At 43.7% G+C, this 25,912-nt stretch overlaps 3 protein-coding genes across 5 annotated transcripts; all 3 read left to right on the top strand.

The window, feature by feature from the left end:
- The first annotated feature begins 3,727 nt into the window (after positions 1 to 3,727).
- Positions 3,728 to 7,364, top strand: LOC133890097 (protein ENHANCED DISEASE RESISTANCE 4-like). Of its 3 annotated transcripts, none has more exons than XM_062330547.1 (3): positions 3,728 to 4,040; positions 4,636 to 4,823; positions 4,940 to 7,364. In XM_062330547.1, the coding sequence occupies exons 2-3, from the start codon at positions 4,706 to 4,708 to the stop codon at positions 6,832 to 6,834; spliced, it is 2,013 nt and encodes a 670-aa protein (XP_062186531.1). In that variant the 5' UTR covers positions 3,728 to 4,040; positions 4,636 to 4,705; the 3' UTR covers positions 6,835 to 7,364. The 3 variants fall into 3 exon arrangements, with proteins under 3 accessions (XP_062186531.1, XP_062186529.1, XP_062186528.1); XM_062330545.1 differs by having other exon boundaries at positions 3,728 to 4,045; XM_062330544.1 differs by having other exon boundaries at positions 3,728 to 4,049; positions 4,639 to 4,823.
- A 1,429-nt stretch (positions 7,365 to 8,793) lies between these two features.
- LOC133891262 (transcription factor WRKY45-2-like) lies at positions 8,794 to 10,991 on the top strand. The gene is made up of 3 exons (XM_062331972.1): positions 8,794 to 9,179; positions 9,521 to 9,625; positions 10,169 to 10,991. The coding sequence occupies exons 1-3, from the start codon at positions 8,857 to 8,859 to the stop codon at positions 10,746 to 10,748; spliced, it is 1,008 nt and encodes a 335-aa protein (XP_062187956.1). The 5' UTR covers positions 8,794 to 8,856; the 3' UTR covers positions 10,749 to 10,991.
- Positions 10,992 to 18,657: 7,666 nt separating this feature from the next.
- On the top strand, positions 18,658 to 24,782 carry LOC133890454 (vacuolar-sorting receptor 1-like). The gene is made up of 12 exons (XM_062330829.1): positions 18,658 to 19,671; positions 21,439 to 22,125; positions 22,244 to 22,332; positions 22,430 to 22,499; positions 22,611 to 22,694; positions 22,789 to 22,865; positions 22,971 to 23,052; positions 23,167 to 23,249; positions 23,337 to 23,403; positions 23,748 to 23,879; positions 24,094 to 24,200; positions 24,318 to 24,782. Exons 1-12 carry the CDS (start codon positions 19,362 to 19,364, stop codon positions 24,420 to 24,422), a joined length of 1,893 nt encoding a protein of 630 aa, XP_062186813.1. The 5' UTR covers positions 18,658 to 19,361; the 3' UTR covers positions 24,423 to 24,782.
- Positions 24,783 to 25,912: the final 1,130 nt, after the last annotated feature.

Raw genomic sequence — 25,912 nt, 5'->3', positions numbered from 1 at the left:
CATCGGACTGGCTGGTAACACAACCAGGTACATTTAGAACCACTACTATGAAAAAAGGTACATGTAGAACGGCATCTCATATAAATTTACTTTCAGAATGGCCATACGGAAGTGATGCTAATACATAGATCCACCAGCCGTAAAAAAAAAAGGTTTCATAGCGCTACATTTTATAGCCTTTTTATCTATGTACACCAAGCTAGAAAATTGTTATAAAATCGTATACTAGAATTGGTATACTGTAAATCATATCCATGTTGGAAACAACGTATATTTGTAAACAGGGTCGATAAAAACCATTCTTTCAACCGAAGGCCCGATACATACAGCATGGAGGGAACCCTGCCTTTCAACTTTCAATTGACTGTCGCAGCATTGAGCTATCCTTGACTTGCCGCCGAACGTACGTGCAGTGTTGCAGACTTGCAGGCGGCTGGGCCGGCAGGCACGGCACCGTCCGGCGGCGCCTGTGCGACTGCCGGCCGACGATCTCGCATCGTAGTCACTGGCGTCGCTGTCCCATGCTCTGACTTGTGCCACCGACGACGGGTACCAGCTGAGAAGCGCCTTTTCCGTTTCGAGGTCAGGCGGCGTCGCCTCATTTATTCGGCCGCCCCATCCTCACCGGCTATTGCGTCAGACCATGCGACCTTCTGATCAGCCATTGCCGCATGGGCAACAAATACAGTCGCGCCAAGCTAGAAAATTGTGGTCTGTACGCACGGTCTGGCTTCTACTAGCGTTGTACCGCGACGTCTCCTCTGCCTACCAGCGTCATGTGCTGCTTGCTTCTTTCCTTTTCTCGGGTGAGCAATGGTTGGGCAAACGCAACTCCATAACAGGCTGCGCACGTACACTCTATCTTAATCATTATTTATTCTCATTTATCTATTAATTTTCTTATATATTTATAATTTTTTAATCTAACTTTTCAATACGAATCTTAACATAAATATAAGACTGAGATAAAGAGTGTGTGGGTATCATGTTTAACTAAGCGCCGGCTGCCATCTTCTCTTCACTTTACGCCACGCTGCTCTCTGGACTAATCATGCTTCTGGCACACAACCATCTCAGATTTTCGGCCATGCTAGTTTGTAGTTTCGTGATTGCGTCGTGCGCAAGCATGCTTAATTGCTCTCAAACCCGACCTTTGAAATCGTACCAGTTTCCAACTGCGACGAGCCTACCTCCTTAAAGAAAGACGGCACCGCATCGGACCGCCAGCGAACGCGAAATGTTCACATGTCCTTGCGCATAGCTAGCTTATTATTGTTGTTTCAAAATATATTTTAGCAACTTTTTGATTAAATTGATATTGAATTTAAACATAATTATCAGAGCTTGACAGGCATAATGGAACGCCATAATCATGGCAATCATGGAACGCCATAATCATGAACGTGAGCATTTCAACACAATATAAAGCAGGTAAGATGCTACTCAAGTTCAAACAGATACGATGTATGGCAATCAATAAAATAAAGGTAGGATAACAAAAGAAATATATCAACATGCAACTAACAAATTTATAGTCTTGTTATCAAACAATTAAGCTATCAGTAATTAAGAGTGGTTCTAAACAGTCTAACAGAACAAATATAAAAGATTAATTGCCAATAGATAAACAAGAATATACACTAGAATATAAAATTCTACATAGCTAAACTCTAGAAGAACTGCTATATTGTCACACCAATCTACCTAGGCTTGTTATCATCATAGAGCAAACACCCACATTACTAACATGTAATTCTTCCCAATATCAACACATGGATAAACAAACACACGATATAGCAAATTGCAGGTTGAACTTTAAAAGGGCAACCAGAACTGTCTTATTTTTCAATGTAGAAGCCGAAGGCAAAGCACGCGAATGTGTATACCAAAAAACAGAATCACCCTCTCTGTACCAAGTTCAAGGAGTAAATGTTCTGAGTGATATAATCCCAAAGTGTCAATAATAGAGCACAATACGATCAATACTCGAGGAGCGGTACAACAGCTGTAATAGGGAGGGGCCTTGACACCGAGCCAGGGAGGAAGTTGTTGACCACCAAAGCGCACGACGTATCAAGGACAGAGCTCGGGCCGCACAGAGCATGAGCACAGTTAGAGAAGATGGCACATGCACCACACGCAACGAGCATGCGCACAACAAGGACACTGAGCATAGTAAGATCACTGACCGGGAGAAATAAAAGCCTAGATAGAATCTTCGCACAACGATACACACATCACACCACCGCATGCAAATCATGCACAAGAGCATGACTACACAAACCACCCAGGCAACAATAGTAATACCGCCAGTGGACACAGGTCGAGCAGCAAACCACCATGCAATCGGGCACCCCACGGACGAGAAGGCGTACGTCACGACATGGCCCAACCACAGGGACTAGGCTGTCAATCATCATGGGCACCACCTTATTGGAAAATCAAAGCGTAGAGGTCCAACGGCTCACCGAAGATTGGATCGTTGGAGAGCGGAAGAGATGGGGATCGAAAGACTCTATTGCGTGTAACCGAGAAGGAAAGAAGATGACCCACATATAACTTGACCCAAGCTAATCGAGGCGTCACCAACATCCTAACGTCCTCACCCATGATTCAGCCTTGGCCGGCTATGACGGAACCGGTGGTGCAAATGGGATGCTCAGATCAACTGGCCTTGAAGTAGCCTATTGGTCGACAATCTTCTTTTTTCTCTATTTCTTTTATTTTTTTTAATTCATTTAAATTCAATTTTGACTATATTTTAAATTCGAATTTAAAAGAGAAAACCTCTTGAAATTCCAACAATCATAACCATTTATTATACTAGCGCATCAACCAGTGTGACTGCACAAGCTAGAAATTTAGCTTACGACTAAATTGTAGATATTTGTGTTAATAATGGTTGTATGCTAAGATACATCAACTATTTATATTTAAATATTAGAATGTAAAATATAAATATAATTTTTGTTCATAATATTGGAATCATGTTTATTATTTGTGAATAGATCTAATTTATAATTTTCATTTTATGTGTTATGCAAATTGATTTTTATTTGTTTCTTGATTTTTTGAAATTATTATTATTTTTAATGCCGTCACCATATGTCATATTATTTTTTGGAAATACATTATAAAGTCTTTGATATTATTTTTGTGTGATAATCTGTAATATGTTTGCGTTCTGTTGTTTTAATTTTGTAATATTTGATTATAATTGATTTGAAAAAAAATGTTGATTACTAACGTAACTAAGTTGGACAAATGATATCTACAACAAAAAATGGAAGGAAAGGAAAGGCAAGAAGTAGTCTTGGACTGGACTCTATGATTTTTTTTAATCTTATTAGTCAATTAATTAATTTGATGGTTGGATGTTTTATTTTGTATAAAAAAATTTAGAATTTTTTTAAATTAACGTAAAGACATCAAAAAGAGCTACATAAGATTGACAAAACACGCGGCGCCAGCAACCACACGCACACAAGACACGGCTTCACCTCCACGGTGGCATCCAGGAGGCGTACGATTCCTACGTGGGCAGCAGCCGCGCGATGACGACGCGGTGGCAAGCGCGACTGGCCGCTGGCGTCGGCGACACGGTCTCGCCCTCCTCCTCCGCACGGGCGACCCGGCCCTCGCCCAAGCACTGGCCGTCGGTGTCGTTGAAGCGGTCGCCCGCACCCTTCCCCTTTCCCCCCTCCGCATATAAGTATTTCCCCAGCACGCGCCATCGTTTTACATGAGCTTGATGAGCTCGAACTCAGCTAGCCGTCTCTGCTTCTCTTCTCCCCCTTCCTTTTCTATTGCTCGCCCCGCAGGAGCCCTCTCCCTCGCTCCCTTGGCACTTCGCACGTGCCCGCGGAGGCGGAGCTGCCGCTCAGCTAAATTAAACCATTTGCCCGTGCAGTGCTCCCGCAACCACCGTGAGTTGGAGGCCGGGGAGGGATTGGATTTGGAGGGGCGGCAGCCTCCTCCTGCGACTGGGGACCAGGGAGACGGCGAGAGCAAGGAGAAGAAGCTTCTCAGGAAGGGGAAAGGTGAGGTGAGTGGCCGGCTCTGTTCCCATACTTGGCTTTCCTCTTCAGTTCTTTCTGCTGTGCCTTCTTCTGCCTGTTTTCGATTTCAGATAGCAATTTCCTTCTACAATGTTCCGGAGTTTTAGTTCCATCATGGGTAGATGCAGTATGTGGTAGTATTAGGTTTGGAAATTTTGGTTGAAATGCACAGGAATTTTGATGTCAAACACCTGGTTTCTTTGGCTTGGATGTTCTGTCCAAACAGAAGTTATTATGCAACTTTTCTCCTGGAATTCTGTACTGGCCTAGTGGCAGTTTTTTTTTCTCTTTCAAGTAGGCGTAGTGCCAGTTTTGAGTGCACTTATCATGTATTTATCTCAAAGAACAGTTCAAACGTTTCCTTAAAAAAAAGAACAGTTCAAATACAAGGGTCGCTTTTACATGCTTACCGTGCATTTTATGTCATCATTCGAACTCAAGTCAGACTTAGGCCCATATAAGTACAAAATTTCTTTCCGAGTTATAGCTCATAATATTCATTTGTTCTTCAGTTAGAAGGTGCAAATTAGATGAACAGAATGCTGATAAGTTTATCTGTTAACTTTTGCCGACACAGGAGCGTCTCTAACAATTGACAGCGCCCAAAATACCTGTGCTGCGAGTGATGTCCTGGGGCCTGTCGGCTCATGGCAAATTCGGACGCCAGAGGGGTTCGCCGTGTGAAATGTCCGAGGTGCAACAGCGTTCTTGAGGAACCCAATGCCCCAGTCTACCAATGCGGTGGATGCGGCGCTAGTCTTCGAGGTAAAAATTCAAGCTTCACTCTGAACCTCTGATTTCCAGTTCCAGAGCTTGCATTTGGATGACTGCTCAGTGCTTACAAGTATTAGTTTCTGATGGATCCTCTTGTGCTTGTGCAGCGAAAAACCGCTCCAGCGACACGCAAGACGTGGCCAGTGCTTCCCCTTCAAGGAGTGGACTGCCTCATCAGAGCGGACACTTGGGCTCCAGCGATGTCGCAAGCACCAGCAGGTCCAGCACCCCCACTCCTGATGCCACAAGTAGCAGGCGCCAAGCCACCGACACGACAGGCCGACACGAGTCCGGTGATCTCGTGTCGGCGAGGAACCATGGTTCCGGTGATGTTGCAAGCACCAGCAGCACTCCTGATGCCACAAGTAGCAGGCGCCAAAGCACTGGCGCGCCAAGCCGACGTGAAACCGGTGATCTCTTGTCTGCGAGGAATCGTGTTTCTGAGCCAGTGGAAGCGATCGAGAAGAGGGGACATGATCAGAGCGCTAATCAGGGAGTCTATGACAACTCTGAAGCTCACAGGCAAAGAAACACAGGAGATGCAGAGCGCAGTGTTACTTCTCCCAGCGTTATTGTCCCCTTCCCCGGAGGAAGCAAAGATGCTATTTCTGAATTGCAGGATGATACAGAGACGAGGAGAAAAGGCCAGGCTGAATTGCCTGATGCTGCAAGAAAGAAACATTCAGGTGAAGCAGCGCAACCGCGGCCCCGTGATCGCGAAGAACTTGCACCGAAATCAGCTCAAGCCGCAGCTGCGCAACCGGAACCTGCACGAGATGTTGTTGTGTCGCGACAGGAAGATGCTGCTGCTGCTGCTGCCGGGGGGAAGGCGCCGAGCCCTCCTTGCCATGAGTTCCAGCCAGAAAACTTGGCGCCCCTGCGGCAGAAGATTCTGAAGACGGTGGATGAGCTGAAAGGTGACCTCTCTGAGCTCTTCAGGAAATCTCCAGAGGTCAATCCAACGACGCGCGCGCGCCCTCCTCGTCTTCCCAAGCAAGAAGGCTACGTGTCTCGCGCGGCCATGGCCGCAAGCCTCCCTGCCAGAGCTCGTCATGCTGCTGCTGCCGCCGTCAACCACCCCCGCAGCGCAGCTCGTGCAGTCAAGCCCGGTCAGGTCGCTGTTGCTCCTCCCCGTGGTCTGCCGTCGCGACGCTACCGCCGGTGCAGAGCCGATCCATGCTGCGACAATGTGCAGCCAACATCGTGCCATCACGGTTGCTGCCGCCACCACGGCAAGCCGGAGTGCAGCAGCTGCCGTGGGCACTGCTGCAGGCCCAGAGCACAAGAGCCACCTGCGCTGCGGAAGCCACCGGCAGCCAAGGAGGCCAAGCGGCGGCTGCCACCCCGCCACCACTGCCGGCCAGTCCTAAAGGGCGCGCCGTTCATCATCTGCTCCAGCTGCTTCAAGCTGGTCCAGGTGCCCGCCGACTTCGCCGTCTCGACCAAGACGGTGCGGAAGCTGCGGTGCGGCTCCTGCTCTGCCGTCCTCTCCTACTCGTACAGGGATCCCGGCAGGAAGAAGCCTTATGAGGAATCCATTGATCAGTTCAGCACAGATGGTTCCGAGGTACACGGCGGCAAAGGCTACGCACAGCCGGACCCGTTCTCGCCGTTCGCCGATGTCTTCGGGCTGAGCAGCTACTCGACGGAGGACGAGCAGCCGCTGCACGTCTCAAGAAACACATCATTCGACACCGTCGACGCGACGAACAGAGTGGGCAGGCTGCACCGGCTGATGGGGTACGGGTCCGCGAGCGAGCTGCTCCGGCATTCCCCTGACCTGTACGAGAGCTTTAGCGAGCGGGCGACGCCTGACGCAGGACAGTATGACAGGAAAGGGAAATGTGTCTGTGTGGATGCTGACGTCGACATCGATGACGACTCGGACGAGGAAGACAGTTGTGCGCTGAAGAGATCGGCGGTGAGAGGGTCTGGTTGGCCACTACCAGGAATGCTCGGCGAGGGGATTCCTGCACCGGGAGGCATCAGGATCAAGTCCTAGCTGCGAAGACTCGTATATATTGCAGAGATATATAGATAGATTCAGGTGTTGGAGTTCTAATAGTATTTTCAGTCGTTAGAATCCTTATAGGTATAGTGAATTACCATTCATTTAGGTGCGATATTGGATTGATTGTCAGTTTTCCATCCATTTTTTATAATGTGATGCTGTATAACGAAATGTAAATATTCAGCATTGTGAATCTCAGAAAGGCGGGCATGCAGTCCCTGTTTGGGATCAAGGAAACCGAAAATGGGTGATTGAATTGAAGTGCCAAGGTGAAATAGTAGTGTTTTCCACCAACTAGGATACACTTAAGTCATGATCCATTGCAAGAAGATGGCAAAGCGTATGTCGAGGATAATGGGGAGTTGACTAGGCTTTTGAAGATGAGTTTTTTTTCGTCCTTGTAATAAAGGTACCAAATTATAACATTGGAGGTACCAATTTTCAACACCTCCTAAGTTATATACAATTAGTGGTGCCTTATGTTGTAATACTTGGACTTATTAGTGTTTATGATTTTGACTCGTGTGACTCACGAATTCTGATGTGATGAGTTTAGTATCATCTTGATAGTTTAGATAAGTTAAAGTCAACGTACAAGCATTCGTACTCCAAACATAGCATATCCGAGTTAACGTTTTTACATGAAGCGAGAGCGAAAGTGTACGAGATCTGCTATGCGTATATGGGTCCGCCTCACAGGTGGATTGAGTTGTAAGCAATTTTTGAATATGATGTGTTACAGATAGTATTCAGAGCCAACTCTCGCTGCACGAGTGTATATATGTTGGCCCGTGAAGGGGGACATGGCATGCCGTGACACTCGGCTCATTAGTATTTATGGTTTTAGCCCGTTTAGCCTAAGTGTTTTGGTGTGATGGGGTTTAATACTATCTCGATAGTTTAGATAGGTTGAAACCAACTTATAAGCCTTCGTACTCCAAATATAACACATATGAATTAATACTTTTACATAAAGTACGAATGAAATTATACAGTCTCACCCCACAAATAGGTTGAGCTGTAAGCATATTTTAAACGCTGAGGTATTGCATATGTGTACTCACTTCTCGGTAGTATTCTTCAAAGAATTTTGGCCATTGTTAAAAGAAGACAGAGGATGAAGAAATATATTCTGCGTGCATACATGTGAGACGAATTCTATGGCTTGGGGCCTCCGCTCACTGGCCGAACTCTGCACGCAGGCTGACTTGGGGCCTCCCGCCCTCACGTGCTGGGCCGCTGTTGGGCTGTCCGATGCCGAAGCTGATTTCGGACGCCTGAACATCTCGGGGTGTCCTTTCATTTACACAGATAATTTCGTCTTGGCCACATTATGTTGAGACCATCTTTTTCTTCCATGAAAATCTCCTGCAAGAGTGCTTTACCATATTCAATTTTCCGCCACCATTTACAAAAGAAAACTAGTATCAAACTTGTGGGATTTTGAATACCCAATTCACCTTCTTCAGCTGAGGGGGCCGTGGAGGACGTCAGCAGTAGCAAGGTCGACGGAGGATGGCCGATTTTTGTGGGCGTACGGTGGGGAGGCGGGATGAAACAACTCGCATCTAACGCACAGAAAGAAGGGATTTTATTGGCGCCCCTGTGATTCCTTTAATTTCCGACTACTTTAGCCCTTCTTATAACAAATCTCATGAAAATTATCTGGCTGATTCTGTATTTTTCTTCTCCAAAGGATCTACCTAGGGGCCTACGCACAGGGCCATGGGAGTTGAGGCGGCTGCCAGTGACCTCACCGAGGTGCGTCACGGCGATGACGACCAGCTCCCGCTCCCAGCCTCGTCGCCTTGCGCTCAGCGCGACACACCCACCAGGGCCCCGCATGTTCTTCCACGTCACTTCCTCTTTCGCCGTCGTCCTCGTCCTCCCTTCTATTTCCTCCCAACTTTCCACCGCGCACACCAATAAAAACCAGCTGCACCCTATCGATCGAAGACCCTATCTACCTATAGCTACTCTGCAGTCCGCGGCTCCGCAACTGCAGCTAGCAGCATGACGTCTTCTGGCGGCAGCCGCTCACCTGGGGCGGCTACGCCACGGGCGGTGGTCGACGACCTGATCGAGGTGCGCGAGTGCGCTGCGATGCTCCAGGCCATGCTTCAAGGGTCGAGCACGCCGCCGAGCGCGGCCGGGGAGCTGATGGAAGGGATGATGAGCAGCCTGTCGAACGCGCTGTCGGCGCTGAACACCGGCAGCGGCGGCGGCGGCATCGGAACGTCGTCGTCCGCGGGAGGCCGGGCATCGGGCGGAAGGAGAAGGAAAGAGGCGGTGGCCGGGCCCGGGCCGCACCGGCGGAGCAGCAGCTCCAGGACAAGGTGAAGAAAGTTAAAAACCCTTAATCAACTGTGTTACTAGCAGCTCACAACATGTATTAGGATATGACACTATGATTACCTTATGCTGCCTGCTTTTGCAATTTGGGGTATAGCCTAGTTAAGCAGTGGAGTGGGGCTTAACCTTATGTGCCATTGATAGGGGAAGAGGGTGAAGGTGAAGAAAGTTTATTACAAACCCTTAATCTACTGTGCAACTTGCTTTTTTTCTGACAAGATTGATCTCACCTGCCATATATATGTATTCCCTTTAAGATTTGGCTATATATGATGTGTTCTAAATTTTGCATGATTGTCCTACATCTACATGTTTATGATGACAGATCGAACAGCCCCTTCTTCAAGACTGTCACTGCTAATACGCTCGACGATGGCAACTCATGGAGAAAGTACGGGCAAAAACGTATACAGGACTCCCCTAACCCGAGGTGTGCATATATATATGCGTGCAATTTGTATATATTTATCAAATGGTACGTATTTATCCTAGCCTAGTAAAATGAAACTAAATTAAAGGCATGTATACCAAACACTTGCAACTGGTTAGCTAGTATATTAGAAAGCATTATAATTCATTGATAAACACTCGAGGGCAGCCGAACCCAGTGGTTCCTCGAGGCTGCTCTCAGGTGGGAGACCCGGGTTCGATCCCCGGCTCCCACCCCCGGAGACGCTGTGCAGCTCCTGTGCAGCTGCATAGCGTGGGTCTCTACTTTGAAAAAAAATAAAAAATAAAAAATTCATTGATAAACACATGCACATGGGTGCTTCTATACATAACATAGCTAGTTGTTGTTATATATTGCTCAAACTAACAACATGCTATACCTTAAAAACAATTAACAAGATACCACTCTTACACCTTCAGTAAGCCACGTGTCGTCATTCGAATAAGATCGAAGCAAGGTCTAAAGGGTTGATTGGTCTCATAGTTTTTTTTTACGTGCTTCCATTTATGCATGTGTGCACAGGAGCTATTACAGGTGCGCCTACAGGCCAGACCAAGGGTGCCGAGCCACACGGCAGGTCCAGGCCTCCGAGGCCAACCCGTCGGAGTACCTCATCAACTACTTCGGCGAGCACACCTGCCGGGACCCCTCCACGATCCCGCACGTCATCGAGGTAGCCGCTCCGCCGGACTGCGCAAACCTCATCAGCTTCGGATCGTCCACCATTGGCGCGACCACAAGCGCACACACTGTTCCTCAGGGGGGTTTCACGAGAGACCGGGCCGTTGATCCGATGATGCTTTCTCGCTTTGTCAGCTACAGCCGCTCACTGCCGGCACAGGAGTGCTGCGGCAGCGAGGAGGCCTTTAGCAGAAGCTCGCCGGCCGGGGAGCTGGCCGCCGTGGTGGGGTCAGCGGGGACGACCTCATCGGCCACCGTGGGGTCGGCGCCGGAGTACTGGCTGGGAGTGGCCAGCGACATGGCCGGTGTCAATGACACGGGCAGCTTCCCGTCGTCTCCTAGCAGCCTCGGATTCATGACCGGCTCGTTTGGATCCTTTGGGAACGGCTTGGATGACGACTTGTTTGGCTTCGATCCCTGACAAAGGCTGATGCATGCATAATTGCATATTTGCATAGCCAATAGCCAAATGACATGTTTGAAATTTGCATGCATGCATGCGTGCTCCTCTTGTATGTACGGATAGTACTGCTAGTGTACTAGTAGTGGCCTGTGGCCATGAATGGATATCCACATGGATGTATAGCAGTAGTAGTAAATAAATAAGGCTAGCTCTAGGTAATCTGAGCTGGCTATTGTGTAAAATATATGCATATTTGCTGGTGATCACTGTACTCTGTACATAAGGCCTTATTTTGTGCTTTTGTACATACATGATTATATATGATAATGGAAATAGTAATGAGATTTATGGTACCTAACCCTATTCTAATTAAGCAAAAGGTAACAATTTGATCGTTTAATTTAGAAATGAACTTCACAAATTAAGGACTCAATGCACGTTGAAAGTGGAATACATTGATCTCAATATAGACAATGACTTCAGTTGAAGATCTTTTGCCAATCAGTTGCAAACTTGTAATCAAACGCGTTCTAGTAAAGATGCATTTGTTATCTTATGAGAAGTACAGAAATTTCCAATCATCTTCATATTTAATTTGTTCAGCATGCTGCATATATATACATGTTCAGGTTTAGTACAAGAGGGATCTATGTAGCTATAACCTTTGGTACTCATGCAGATGCGCGAATCGAATCTTAAACGGAATCGAATTATGCCAATGGCAAAATCTTGGCAAGGATTCAGAATGTGTATACTTTAGTTAGCTGCATACACTGAACTGAATAATTAAGTAGGAGTACATTCATGGTTTGGTAGAGTCAGTCCGGTTTGTGGCTAGCTCTTTAACCTTTTTTAGTTAGTAGTGGAGTATATGGTTTTGTTTAGATGATGCCTGTCACTAGCCGGGTAACCACTAGGTTCTTTCTGCATCGGCGCTTGGTTGAACCAATGGATATCCACGTAGGCCCTGCCTCGTGACAACAGAAGTAGAAAAAGCTTTTCTTGGCAAAAGTTAGTGTCAATGCAGCTTCAATATTGGTCTTGTCCATTTCCAATTCCTTCACTACAAAGACTTTGACTAGCACATTATATAGTGCAGTTTTTTTTAATAGATAGTGTGTGTATATATATTATGCATATGGACTCAACTCTAGTTACTCTTTTGTCACCTTCAGTTACAATCTAAAAAATAGTAGAGTTAAAATCCACGAGACAGGGGTTACAACCGGATGTAAGTAAAAAAAAAAATTACAATTGTGTTATAGATGAACATAACTTCTAATAAATTCCTTGCATAATGATGTACAACCTAAGAAATACGATTGTAATCCTAGTACAATTTAAAATGTAATTCGTTAGTTTTTCATGTTGCAATTATATACTTCTGTATATGCGGTTGTAACTTATCTACCTAGCTGATTGTAACTGATAGTTTTTGAGTTGTAACTAGAGTGACGCAATAGCCGTATGTGTGTGTGTGTGTCTATATATATATATATATATATATATATATATATATATATATATATATATATATATATGAACGTCCTGACCCACTAAAATATCAAGATAGAGTATATGATGTAAGAACAGTTAATAAATCAATTTTTTTATCATTAAAAATTCTATGACGAACTAGACCATGGTTATTAGTATTCACGATTAGGCACAGATTAGAAAATTTTCAGTCGTCCAACAACTGCAGCTAACTGACTTTAGAGTTTAGCTAGAGACTCCGGTCAGCGGTTACTGGTTAACATTAATATGCTTGAGGTCGACTTTGTTGATCTATTTCAGATTGAGTTAGCTTAATTTGATCATTTCAACAACGAGTGCAAGGATGGGCCCTACGACAGATTAGTCGTTTCGCTAGATCTCACTACTCTATGCACATCTCGAGTGCTTAATAAAGATAATGAGCTCATTCTCTAGCTGTTAAGCATGAGAGAAAACCAAAGAAAGTTCATGGCAAAGTAGTGTGGTCTGCTGTTCCCAAACAATATATTTCTTATCGTACATAAACTTTATAACTAGTGTATGTATGTAAAAGTATATAGTGCTTTTTCCCTTGGCGTATCTACTCATTAAAAGGAAATAAATACATCTGTAGACCTTCCCACTGAAGACTAAAGTCTGATGAAGATAAGCTCTTTCGGTTAAAAGTTTCTGAAGAGGTTGAAACTATTCTGAACTGCTTCTATGCATAGTGCATTGCTAAGTAGTTCTAGCTACTTTACTTTAGTTTGGATCCTTTTGAGTCCTAGTGTATTAGTTTCTTAAGTTGAAGGCGCGCGTGCTCTAATAATAGCTCATGGACTTTGTATATAGTTAAGCAATGATATCAGTTGTTGTCTTTATGAACTTTCTTTCAGTGAATCCACATGTTTGGATATGTGAGACTGATGTGTTGCACTTGATTATTCACAAATGACAGCTGCTTTTTAGGTCCAAAGATTTTACGTGCGGATGCAAACCACCTGCCACGCATGTAAAAATCCCACTAGTGATTCAGTGTTGTTAGATCTGATTATTTTCAATTCACCAACTCCATCTAAAAGAACATTGGAAAAGTAAACCACAAAACATCATGTGGCATGGGTTCATTGGTGCAATAATTCTGAGCTTGATAGACATGGACACTAGTGGTTCTTGTCATTGTTCTTTTGGTCGTGCACAACTGAATGCTTAACTGATTCACTACAGCATATTTTGTCCGATACTATGTCAAGATGCTGAATGCTCAACTGACTTTATATTATCAAGCAATTCCATGTATTTTTTCCTTCTTTCATGTGTCACGCTCTCAAATGGTCGTGTTACGCTACTTTCAAGAGCGTGTTTGGACAGGGTGCTTCGGAACCAAATCCTCAAAATTCGATGTTTGAGTAAATTTTAAAAGTTATTGCCGAAACAATCCGCTCCAACCAGAAATAATTTTCTTTTTTATTTAAGTTCAAATCTCCAACCTGAGCTGATCGCTCACCCACTGATCAGGTCATATGTTAGTATGTTTACTGGTGCAACATCTGATCATGTATGTTATCGGCGATGCAACCGTGTTATAATTTTGGCACATTCTTGAACAACGTTCGGCCCAAACAATAAAACGTTAAACGGGCCAATTCTTATTACTCGGGCCAGACCATGTACCAAGTTAGGTTTATTTTGTTTCTATATTTTTTATTTAAAAAATTATAAAACTATGTGGTTGTTTTCGAATTTTGTATAATAGGCTCCTCCTTCCCATTCAGTAGACAAAAAATAAAAATCACCTACTAAATAGAGGAAGGTTAAAAAATCACTCTCTAATTAGGCGAGTTATCTTCTCACCCAATTAGAGAGCGAGAAGGCGGCACGATGGCATGCCACCATGGATTTTGTAAACCATATATATTACTGTCATCCTAAGCATTTAGGCAGGCTCCCTTGCAGCTACCCAGGCCACAACCTCTACCTACGAGTTAGGGTGGTCTGTGCCAGGTCCTTGAAACATGCACGCACATTGCATCTACATTCACTCGCTGCACCAATCTCGATCCCGCCCATTGAAAGGGTGGGAGACTGGTGTTACGGGGCGCGCCACATCCTACCTGATGGATAGGTAGAAGTTACTTCTCGCCCATTCAACAGGTAGAAAATGTCTCTGCTATCCTTGCTCTGTCCAGGCTAGTATCCACGTTAAACCTCCCGCCCGTTTAGTAGGAATACGCTCACGGAACAGGGGAAGGAGCTTATTTCTGCAAAAAATAAAAAATAGACGCATAGTTTTGTAATTTTTAAACTAAAAATACAGAAACAATAAAAAAAATCCTAAGTTAGATCAGTTGGGCCCCAATAGATAGGCGATCCGTTCGATTTCATGGGCCTCCCAAATTCTTCCCAATCATGCTCTTCCTTGTCTTTCGTAGGCCCACCTGCAGCCGTCCACAGAAAGGGGAACCGAGAAAGAGAGACGACGACGATACGAGAAGGGTGAAGCGCGATTAGCGGCGGCGATGGCTCTCCAGGCGTCGAGCTCCGGCCTCTTCCGCTTCCTCTCGCCCCGCAGCCGTCCCCAGTCCACTGACATCGCCGCCGCAGCCACCTGGGGCGTCTTCGCCGGCACCGCCGCCATCTACCTCGTCCAGGTCAGGATCGATCGGCTGCTCGTATCTCCTATCCGCCTTCAACTTCCACCGTTTTTTTACCTTTGCTTGGGTAGTTCCGCAGCTGTCGCTTGATCCGTGGATTCCTTTGCTGCGTCGTTGTTAGGGTTTGGTTGTTGTGGATTGGATCTGTGACGTTTTGGTTCTCGTTATTGGTCTGAATCTGCGATGTGTTAGATCGGTCCTAAGATCCGTGGCCTGAGGTCTGAGCGACGATTAAACGATATTTTGGGGTTCAGAGAGAATATCTAGATGCTAATTGCGTAGTCAAACTTGATCGCTGGATCTAAGGAATAAGGGATATAACGGGGATGAGCAGCCCATGGTTATGTGATGACCTAACTCACAAGTTTATCTATTGGAATTGGCGAATTGCTATGCCGATTGTCTTAGGACACTTGCCACTTAAATTTTGTAACACATATGGATAGCACAAAATTACAGTTAACCTAAGTGGTGGCATCATTTTGCATTCTCTTGATCCTGTTGTTTTTGCTGCCTGATGCCTTGATTTGCATCGCCCTTGCTGGTTCTTTTTATTGCAATACATATCCTGTGCCTATATGCTCCTGTCCGAGGAGCTTCTGTAAGCATCAAGGGAGTTCAAATTTTAGAGCAATAAGATCCTCTGTTCTCAGTGAAAAAAATATACTTCCATCGAATCAATTAGTTTTAGGAGCATCATTACTTCTGCATTGCACTCTACATGCTTCCCTGTACTAAGTTCTGATAATTTAATATTGTTATTAACTCAGACACTAAATGTGTCCTAAATTGCCTAAAAGTGTACTTGTGAGTCCCAACAATAGTTTTCTACTACCTTTGTTCTCAAATAGATGTCGTCCTAGAATAGGTGCGGTCAAATTTTAGAAACTTTGATCACTAATATACACAAAACTATTAGGTTTTGGCACATTTAAATGATAGTAGTAAATTTATCATGAAAAATACTTTGACATCATCTAATTTTTATCTACTTTTACCAATAGGTAGTTGTCAAAAGTAATAATTAAACGTGCTTATTGGAGACCTTGTTGATGTCCTAAACGACAAGTAAAAGAGAATGGAGATAGTAGTATTTGGTGACTCTCAAACCTGTACTCCTTATAGTACAAGTTTTTTATGGTCCATAGATCATCTAAGGTTGTAATGACAATAACAATGAAGCCTAACTGTGTAGCGGAAGTGGTGTTTCCTTTGGCTTAATCCTTAAGTCCGTGGTTTTGTCCTTTTGGTGAATCTAACTCTGTTCCTCTCACCATAGTGGCCCCTCATGATAAAATTCTGGAGACATCTGTATCTTTTATGAAACTCGCAATTAGGAAGTTTGGTGAACACATGTCATTCGTTATGTAACCATTTGGGGTTACTCTGTTTCACGCATTCCTTTAGTTACTTGATTAGTTATATTAGAGGTACTGTATCTTGATCTCCGGTGTTTGTTACAAATCTTAGTTTCTTTCATTGATGTATGTTCTTCTGCCTATTTTGCTGTGAACCATACTAGTAGGTTTAGTGCCTATTTCTCCAAGATTCTGAAAATCCTTTTGACTTCTTTTGCAGCCATTTGACTGGATTAAGAAAACTATCTTTGAGAAACCGGAACCAGAGGCATGAGTCACCAGGCATAAAAGGCTGCAAGTTTGATACACCACTTTTTTCGAGGATGATTTCTGAGTGAAGAAAACTTGGATAACTCAGCAAATAATATAAGGCCCTCATGTTTCCTTGTTTAATTTTATTCAGATGTAGGCGTTCCTCTTGCATGTAATCCTCGCGAGGGGAGTGGTCATGTGTCTTCTTTTTCATCACAGTGCAACTGTCTTGTGTTCAACTGTGTTATATGGTATTGATCTTTCAAAATTATTGGCCCAGGATGCATGTTTTCATATTTGGGAGCCTGATTATTGCAATATAAATTGACCCGTCAATATCCAGCTCATCGATATTGAACAGTTGAATTGTGATGTCATTTTCTCGTCATTATCATCCATAGATCTTATCACATAATGTAAGGATAGCATCTTCTCTTGGTTTCGTTTCATATCCTTATCGGTGCACGGTGCTCAACGATTCCATTATATCTGTAAGATAGGTGACTGATGTGCAGCTATCGTGCCCAGATTTTGTTTTTTCTTTAGAGTGACGTTGGTTAAACGGGGAGGTCTTGATTGGCGGCTACATGGAAGTGGACGGTGCGCGTCTCACCTCTTTTGCAAGGTATGTAAACAGTAAATTTTAGAAAACTACATATACTTTACCAAAATTATCTCTAAACTATAGATTTAAATAATAGTTTCACAAAACTATAGATTTAATGTTGATTTTATTGTAAAACTACAAATAATTTGAAAAAATTATCGCAAAACTACAGATTTAAGCAATAGTTTTACAAAATTACAGATTTAGTGCTGATTTTATCGTAAAACTATAGATATTTTGATAAAATTATTGCAAAACTACATGTTAAACAAAGTTTCATAAAGCTACAAATTTAGTGTCAATTTTATCGTAAAACTACATATTTTAGAGGAGCTATTCTCAGTCATATTACCATGATGATCGGATCATGTTTGCAGTCTTACAACAACTATCAGTTTATGAAATACACTATCCGGAAGCTCATGAAACTGCATATACTTTGATAAAATTATCGCAAAATATAAAGTTACAGATTTAAGCAATAATTTTACAATACTCCTCTACAATCTGTAGTTTTACAATAAAATCAACGCTAAATATGTAATTTTGTGAAATTGTTATTTAAATCTGTAGTTTTATGATAATTTTACTAATATCTGTAGTTTTGCTATAAAATCGACACTAAATCTGAAGTTTTGCGAAACTATTGTTTAAATATGTAGTTTTGCGAAATTATTGATTAAATATGTAGTTTTGTGATAATTTTGTCAAAATATTTGTAGTTTTGTGATAAAATTGATACTAAATCTGTAGTTTTATAAAAACTATTGTTTAAATATGTAATTTTATGATAATTTTATTAAAATATCTATAGTTTTACAAAATTTACTATTTTGCAAAAAATTGTTCTGTATGAATGCAGATGGACAAAAAGTGCAGCAAACCAACACTAACCAAATGAAGTCGCAAATGTGTCTTTCTTTGTTTAGCTTCGGTAGTAGTGCTTGGAGGGGTGTAGAATTACCGGAGGCAAACTACTCCCTTGATTAAAAATTAAGTGATGGTTTGGGCGGTAGTGAGTCCTTTTGAACTTGGTCTATCCACCATAAATCTACGAATATCTTTATTTATTATTGAGCATATAAAATGATATTTGTCAATATTGTAGTTTTACTAGATATTTACAGACCAAAATTAACAGAAGCCCGTGGTCCGAATTGCAGCGAGACAAAAGTAAAACTTGCATGTAATAGCTAAGTGCTTGTACGTTAAAAAAAATACAAATATTAGATACAATAGCATCAATCATACACTCAATTTTATAGAGATGTGGATGTATTATGGGAGCACCGTCGATGAATATCAGGAGCGTTTGATTTCAGATAAGATCAAAAAGGAGAAGATTAGCTGCTAATTTCACTCCTATTTTTTTATTTTTGCTAGTAAAACGAGTCATATATCTACGGCCGGTAACGATATGAGGAGGTTGGAGAATGATGATGAGTAACAAAAGTATGTAAATTATTCAAATTTTATAGAATTTTATTAGAAATGAAAGAAGTAGGAGATGATGTGATGCATGAACCACTAGTATTTTATATATTAGAGACTGTGCCTAACATGACAGTTTCAGAAGGACATGAAGAGGATAGCTATCGCGTAGGCGCCGAGCCCTGCAAGAAATGACACTTGGGAGCGATTGATACTGGTCGCTGCGGATGTCGACTGACCTGGCTGCTTGGGAGCGATTGGCTGGCCCTCGTCAAGAAAAAGAAACCCCGTTCACGGCGAGCCGTTGATCCGAGGAGAGAGCGCGCGCGGCCGGACGACGTAGACGTAGTAAAGGCGCCCGCGGTCGCCGAAACCCCACGTAACATCACACGACGTTGCGCTGCATGATCTCACCCGGCGGGAACCTTTCCTCGTCACGGCCACCGATACAAAAACCCGCGCAGAGCCAACGAGGAAGAGACCTGCAATTGCTTCCACGAATAAGCTTGCAGTCTGCAACTGCCGTGGAAGCGTTGCAACCCACGCGAGGACGACCCCTCTCTCCTGCGCTCTAGATCCGTCTCACCACTCACCAGCTGCGCTGCTCCCGGCTCAGTCAAATCAAACCCTTCGGGGACGGGGCAGGTTCCTTCGCTGTTGCTCTCGGCTCCCGCAAAAGCCTCGCCTTTCTTGCCAACAAGCCACCCAAGCCGCGAGAGAGACCCCCCAGGCTCTGACCCAAATCGCACGGAAAGCAAAGGCCGCGCCTTGATCGGTGTCTCGATCCAAGAACCGTTTCTTTTCTTCTTCTTCTTGTTCCTCTGCTGTTGTTTTTGTCGGGAAGGATATATCGATGGGGAGGCTGCCGCTGCCGGCGTGGTGGTGGGCGCTGCTGGTGATGGCGCTCACGGCGGGGGAGCAGGCGGCGGGGCGGTTCGTGGTGGAGAAGAACAGCCTGCGGGTGACGTCCCCGGCGCCGCTCCGGGGCGTCTACGAGTGCGCCATCGGCAACTTCGGCATGCCGCAGTACGGGGGCACCATGCACGGGGTGGTCGTCTACCCCAAGGCCAACAGGAAGGCCTGCAAGCCGTTCGACGACTTCGGCCTCTCCTTCAAGCCCAAGCCCGGCGGCCTCCCCGTCTTCCTGCTCGTTGATCGCGGAGGTGAGGGTTCTTCGGTTCTTGGAATCTCGAGAGGAAACAAAATTCCACTCGGCAATTTTTAAATGAGCGGTTATTTGTTCATTACATGTACTTTCTCGAGATGAATAATTTATGATACTGCACGAGTGCACGTTTTGGATATATATCCGCCAACTGCGTTTTCGAACTTGGAGGTTTAGGTACCTTTATATTATGACCCATTAAATCTTAAGTCATGATCTTGGGGCCCAAAACTTTGTCAAAAAGTCCCATTATCAGAGAGAGTTGCATAAAAATCAATAGTTCTCACATTTTTAGTTGGAAATATATGGTTAGTTTTGGATCTTTCCTTCCATTCGCCAATTGGTACTATTTGTGTTACTCGCTATTGGTATTTGGTCCCAATTAGCACTTGTTTGCTGCACCTGGTTCCTCCTGCTCCTTTCAGTGAACAGTACTGTGAGATTTCGTTTAAAAACAGTTACTGTCAGACGTAATTATGTAAGAGGTGATTGGAATTTTGAGCAAGTAGTCTGTTTTGAGAAAGGATTGGTTGTGGCTCCAGAAGATGTTATGTAAGAGGTGATTGGAATTATGTAAGAGGTGATTGGTTGTGGCTCCAGAAGATGTTTCTCTTTCTTGCAATACAACAAGTCTTGAGCGAGCTGTGTCGTCAAAATCTACAACTGATGATGTTGTACCTATTTCCTTTTTCGACCCTAAGACTTACTGAAACGTTACTTTGGCTCGATTATCAAAATTGAAATTGTACATGGAGGATGATGTAAGGCTGTATACGGGAGCTGAACATAGGTCATTGTATAGCGTAAATACCAGCAGAGTGGCGCGCTTCGTTACGCCCATTCATACTACAATGTAAATGGAGGTGTAGAGGGAAAAAAATACATGCATATGTAATTGAATAGTAGCACAACATACATATTTGTTGTCTAAAATTATTATTTCATGGGAAACAGGTTGCACAGTAATGATTAATATAAGTTCTAATTTGAGAAAATGAGGTCGCAAAGATTTTTTGGTCGGCGAATGAAGTTTTCAGAGGGAGGAATTGGGTTTCTATGGTACCACTTGTATGATGGAATAAATGAGTGATATATGGTGTTGTTTTTTTGAATGGAATAAATATCTCTTTAGTTTTTTAAATATCTAAGGGAACAGTAGCTACAGTGGTACACAGCGTTGGTACAGTAATACACTGTATTGATACAGTGATACTACGGTGACAGGCCCACGCATCAGGTACAGTAGCTACATGAGGGAGAGGGACTGGAGCTCGTCGATCCCCGGTCCTTTAGTATATAAGATATATATACGCGCATGGGTGAAGCTAAATAGGACGGAGGGGGTGCAGATGCACCCAGGCCTAAAGAAAATTTCAATGTTGTTCATCCTATATTCACCACATTGCATCCTTCTTGGCTCATTTCAATGCACCCACATGGCCAGAAAGCCAAGCCTGAATGGCCCAACTTAAAGTTGTGCACCCTATCTAGCTTCGCCACTATATACACGAACAAGTTAAGTGAGACCTAGTCTGAACATTAGGTTAGACTGGAGCCAGGAAGTTCTTATATAGTAGCTGTCCATAATTCATCATTTTTCAGGAAAGAGACAATACACTATTAGTACGCGCTGTGAAAATATATAATTGTGTCATTTGGATTTAGGTCCCATCTTCCTTATTCTATTTCTTAGATAACTTTCTCACTGGCAAGTTGTTTATAATCATTACATGAAAAGGGATCTTTAATCCTTTGTGATACGCAGACTGCTACTTCACAACCAAGGGATGGAATGCACAAAATGCTGGAGCTGCAGCGGTTCTTGTTGCCGACAGCAAAGTGGAGCCTTTGATCACAATGGATACTCCAGAATCAAGTGGCAAAGAGCACATAGAGGACATCACTATTCCTTCAGCACTTGTAACAAAGAGATTTGGGGATGACCTTAGGAAAGCACTGGAAAATGGAGATATGGTTAATGTCCTTCTGGACTGGAGGGAATCTCTACCCCATCCTGATGAGCGTGTGGAGTATGAATTCTGGACAAACAGCAATGATGAATGCGGTGCTAAATGCGACATGCAAATGAATTTTGTGAGGAGCTTCAGAGGAATAGCTCACGTGCTTGAGAAAAGGGGTTACACCCAGTTCACTCCTCATTATATTACGTGGTATTGTCCAGAAGCTTTTGTCCTGAGCAAACAATGCAAATCACAATGCATCAATCATGAGAGATACTGCGCACCAGATCCGGAGCAGGATTTCAACACTGGATATGATGGCAAAGATGTTGTGGTTCAGAACCTTATTCAAATTTGTGTGTTCAAAGTTGCCAATGAAAGTCAGAAGCCGTGGTTGTGGTGGGATTATGTGCACGACTTTGCAGTTAGGTGCCCAATGAAGGAGAAGAAATACACACGCGAATGTGCTAATGGTGTTATTAAGTCACTCGGTGGGTCTAGTTAACTTTATCCATGAGAGTTTCTTTGCTGCTTACATCGATGGTTGCTTCATTATACGACAAATGAAGACATACTTCTAGGACATTTATCCATCTGCCATTTTTACAGGATTGGAAATTGAGAAAATCAATAAGTGCGTTGGAGATCCTGAAGCCGATGAAGAAAATCCAGTCCTCAAAGCAGAACAGGGTGCTCAAGTACGATAAACCATTATATTTTCATTGTCTAGGGATGTCCATTCATATATTTTCGTTAGTTCATGGCTGGCTGATCTTTATTCTTTCTATCCTTCAGATCGGCCGTGGTTCTCGAGGCGATGTCACTATACTGCCTACTCTTGTCGTCAACAATAGACAATACAGAGGTGCGGACAGTGTCGTAGTTTACAGATTTTCTTATATAGCTCCAGCCAATGCTGTTTTTTTTTAAAGAAGAATCAATGATGTTTATGTTATCGTTTTAACCTTCCCTTTAGGTAAGCTGGAAAAAAGTGCTGTTCTAAAAGCAGTATGCTCGGGATTTGAGGAGACAACTGAACCTGATGTCTGCTTGCGAGAAGGTTTGTGATCTTTGCCCTTTCTGTTAAAGAAATGTACCTGGACTTCTTCTGATGCTGCATTCCTCTTTTGTGGGGTGGCTACTCTCTTTTCTAGATATTGAGACAAATGAATGTTTGGAGAACAATGGAGGTTGCTGGTTAGACAAGGCTACCAATGTTACTGCATGCAAGGTGCTGCAACTTTACTTGGGGGGGATGCTAATACTGTCGTTTAGCTTATTCATCATTGTTCTTGTCTGTGTGCACATTTCTAATCTGTTGGATGTTATATTCTAGGATACCTTCCGTGGTCGCGTTTGTGAATGCCCTATTGTCAATGGTGTGAAGTTCGTTGGTGACGGGTACACCCACTGTGAAGGTATATTTTCGCATTTTACTTCTTGAAGCTGTGTTGGCAGCATCTAGTCCCATAAGGGCCGTGCTCTCATGGACTTCTTTTTTTTCACTATTCTAATGAGCTTGCCTTTGGCAGCTTCTGGTGTCGGTAGGTGCCAAATCAACAACGGAGGCTGCTGGAAGGAAACTAGGAACGGGAAGACTGTTTCGGCCTGCTCAGTAAGATAACCTCTTTCAGAGTCTTCTAGCTTGCAGTTTGCTCGTGCCTGCTGTTTCAAGTATAAAACTAATTCTTGAACTATACAGAATGAAGAAGCTAACGGCTGCAAATGCCCACCAGGTTTTAAGGGTGATGGCATAAACAGTTGCGAAGGTATCACTCTTACGGAAAATTTTCTGCAACCTTGTGGGAGATATTATTCCATGTCAATATGATACGCTCATGCATCACTGTAGAATAGCATAATTTATATTCAAAACTATGCGGATTTTTTTAACTATATATATATATATATATATATATATATATATATATATATATATATATATTGCAACTTGCAAGGCTGGTATTTGTTCTTGCGCTGACAATTTTTGTTAATAAATTTCTCCAAGAAAAAGCTATTAGTTGAAAACTGATTGATGGCTCCGAGTTTTGCAATCGATAGAGCTTATTAAGTAATTGCTTTTGTGTAAAATCTTTCTGCTTGGCACTTGCAGATATTGATGAATGCAAAGAGAAGCTTTTCTGCCAGTGCAAGGATTGCGCTTGTGACAATACATGGGGAAGCTACGAGTGCAGCTGTGGTGCAAACAATATGTTATACATTAGAGAACATGACACCTGTATCAGTGAGTCGTCTAGCCTAATTTTTTTTGTAGTCTTGTGGTTCAATTATCTGCACATCTGCAGTCTGGGCCTCAATACTGCAACTTTTTGTTCTCTGCCATATTAGATAACAGAAGTAGCTTTATTTCCATTACGCTAAAATTAATGTGAAAAGAAGTGCAATCTTACTTCAAACAGTACTAGTAAAGTGATGCTTTTGTTTTCCTAATGCTGCAGGCAAAGAGTCTACTTCGTCAGTGGGTTGGGGCTTCCTATGGGTTATTTTCTTCGGCCTCGCCTTGGCTGGAGTTGGAGCATATGCCGTGTACAAATATAGGCTACGGGTAAAGCAACTCCTCCATCCGGACCTGCAAACTCTCACAAAATTGCTAGTTCTTTTGTAGATGTCGTGCACGCAATTTACAGCAGACTCATAATTTCCTATTATCGTGCCATTCCAGAGTTACATGGATTCAGAGATTCGTGCGATTATGGCTCAGTACATGCCCCTGGAGAACCAAGAAACTCCGAATCAACAGCGCCCCGTCGAGCACGCAGATATCTGAGACAGCATGGAGCAAGCATAAGACCTATTAACATCGCATCGGTGGTAGTCATCTCTGCAGAGACATCGGCTTGGAGCTGCCCTTTGTGCGCAGAATATTGATAGCCTATGATTCAAAAAGACAGGATAGCCTGTTGCACAGCCTCTCTTTTTTCCCCTGAAAATTACAGAGCAGACTAGGATCTCTCACTGCAGTTAGAATTCATTGGGCTCTAGTTACCTCTTGAGCTTGCGGTCGTGTTTTGCATTCCACAGTAAATGTTAACATCCTGTAAATACTGTTGTTGTTCAGACTTGAGACTTGTAAGGCTCGTTTGGTCGCTTCCCTTATCAAATTTGCCTGGCCTGAGCCTTTCTGAGAGCTCCTAAGTAGTGTTTGATTGGTGCCCTCATGTGCTGCCGGACTCGGGCAACGAGCTCGGGCTCAGGCGTCTGAAATCGAGCGTCTTAGCTCACGCCTCTCACTCGCGCTCGCGCCTGAGTCCTCTCTTTGTTCCACCAAACAGTTTTTGATCAGGCAAGCTTTTCATGCCTGAGCAGACAGCTATTTTACTCGGGCATCTCCACTAGAGCCGCAACCAGGCAGACTCGTAGTGTTTCGATGCCCTGAATAAAAGAGCCCAGAGAGAGCATGAGCCTACTATCCCAAAAGGCATCTGCATCCTTTAACTGTGTGACAAGATAGACTTTCTGCTCCGTTTTGTCATCGCTCCAGTAAGATTTGCTATTTAGAATCGCTGCATCAATAGTTTAGCGAGCTACGGCTCTGACAGGTTAAGAGGCTGGCCAAATGTGACAAGAACCATGATGCGTGTATGAAATGATATGGGCAAAATGATCCTCGCAATTGGAGCACTCCAGCAGTGCTTCAGTGGTGGGCCACAGGGGCACTCCAACGCAACCAGTAAGATTTGCAATGCCTGGGATTCGCTTTGCCTGCGTAGAGTAGCCAAGCTGCCCAAGCATGGCTAAAGAAGTTCAAAACTCCAGCTAGAGCAAGCTAACATAAACCACACAGAAAACAATCTAGTGGTAGAACATCCAGATCACAAGACAAGACAAAAGGAACAGTATATTTTGCATCAGGCGTCGTTCTGTGGTGGTTGGTCTTCCTTAGCACGGGCATCATCCGGTAAGAGCATCAGGTGATGATTAGGAGGGCTGCTGTTGCGCGTTCAGCGCCTGAAGTCACTGTCTGCAGAAGCCCTTGAGCCCCCGTAGTAACTCTTTCTTGCTCTGTGGTACAAGTACGGGACTGGATCACTAGACTAGACTAATCGTACTCATACGTAGTACACATGTCCAATCAGTTTAACCATGATCCCGTCCCTTGGAAACAAATGACCATCGGACGCGTAGGAGTAGCTTTGCTTTGGCGGACAAAATATTTTTTCCTCTTCCATGGACAATTTGGGATTAGACACCATCACACCACCACGACACCATTTGTCTGGTTTTACACAAGTGCTTTTCACACACTCGATCGACCTC

This window comes from Phragmites australis, chromosome 14, assembly GCF_958298935.1.
Source record: "Phragmites australis chromosome 14, lpPhrAust1.1, whole genome shotgun sequence".
Classification (NCBI taxonomy): domain Eukaryota; kingdom Viridiplantae; phylum Streptophyta; class Magnoliopsida; order Poales; family Poaceae; genus Phragmites; species Phragmites australis.
Note: the sequence above shows the minus strand (reverse complement) of the source record. Positions and strands in the feature narration are given on the sequence as shown.

Coding starts and splice junctions, on each gene's coding strand:
- LOC133890097 (XM_062330547.1), top strand. CDS start 4,706: ATGGCAAATTCGGACGCCAGAGGGGTTCGCCGTGTGAAATGTCCGAGG. Junction 4,824..4,939: donor ATGCGGCGCTAGTCTTCGAG/GTAAAAATTCAA, acceptor GTGCTTGTGCAG/CGAAAAACCGCTCCAGCGAC.
- LOC133890454 (XM_062330829.1), top strand. CDS start 19,362: ATGGGGAGGCTGCCGCTGCCGGCGTGGTGGTGGGCGCTGCTGGTGATG. Junction 22,866..22,970: donor CCAATGTTACTGCATGCAAG/GTGCTGCAACTT, acceptor GTTATATTCTAG/GATACCTTCCGTGGTCGCGT. Junction 23,250..23,336: donor AGACTGTTTCGGCCTGCTCA/GTAAGATAACCT, acceptor TGAACTATACAG/AATGAAGAAGCTAACGGCTG.
- LOC133891262 (XM_062331972.1), top strand. CDS start 8,857: ATGACGTCTTCTGGCGGCAGCCGCTCACCTGGGGCGGCTACGCCACGG. Junction 9,180..9,520: donor AGCAGCAGCTCCAGGACAAG/GTGAAGAAAGTT, acceptor TTATGATGACAG/ATCGAACAGCCCCTTCTTCA. Junction 9,626..10,168: donor CAGGACTCCCCTAACCCGAG/GTGTGCATATAT, acceptor ATGTGTGCACAG/GAGCTATTACAGGTGCGCCT.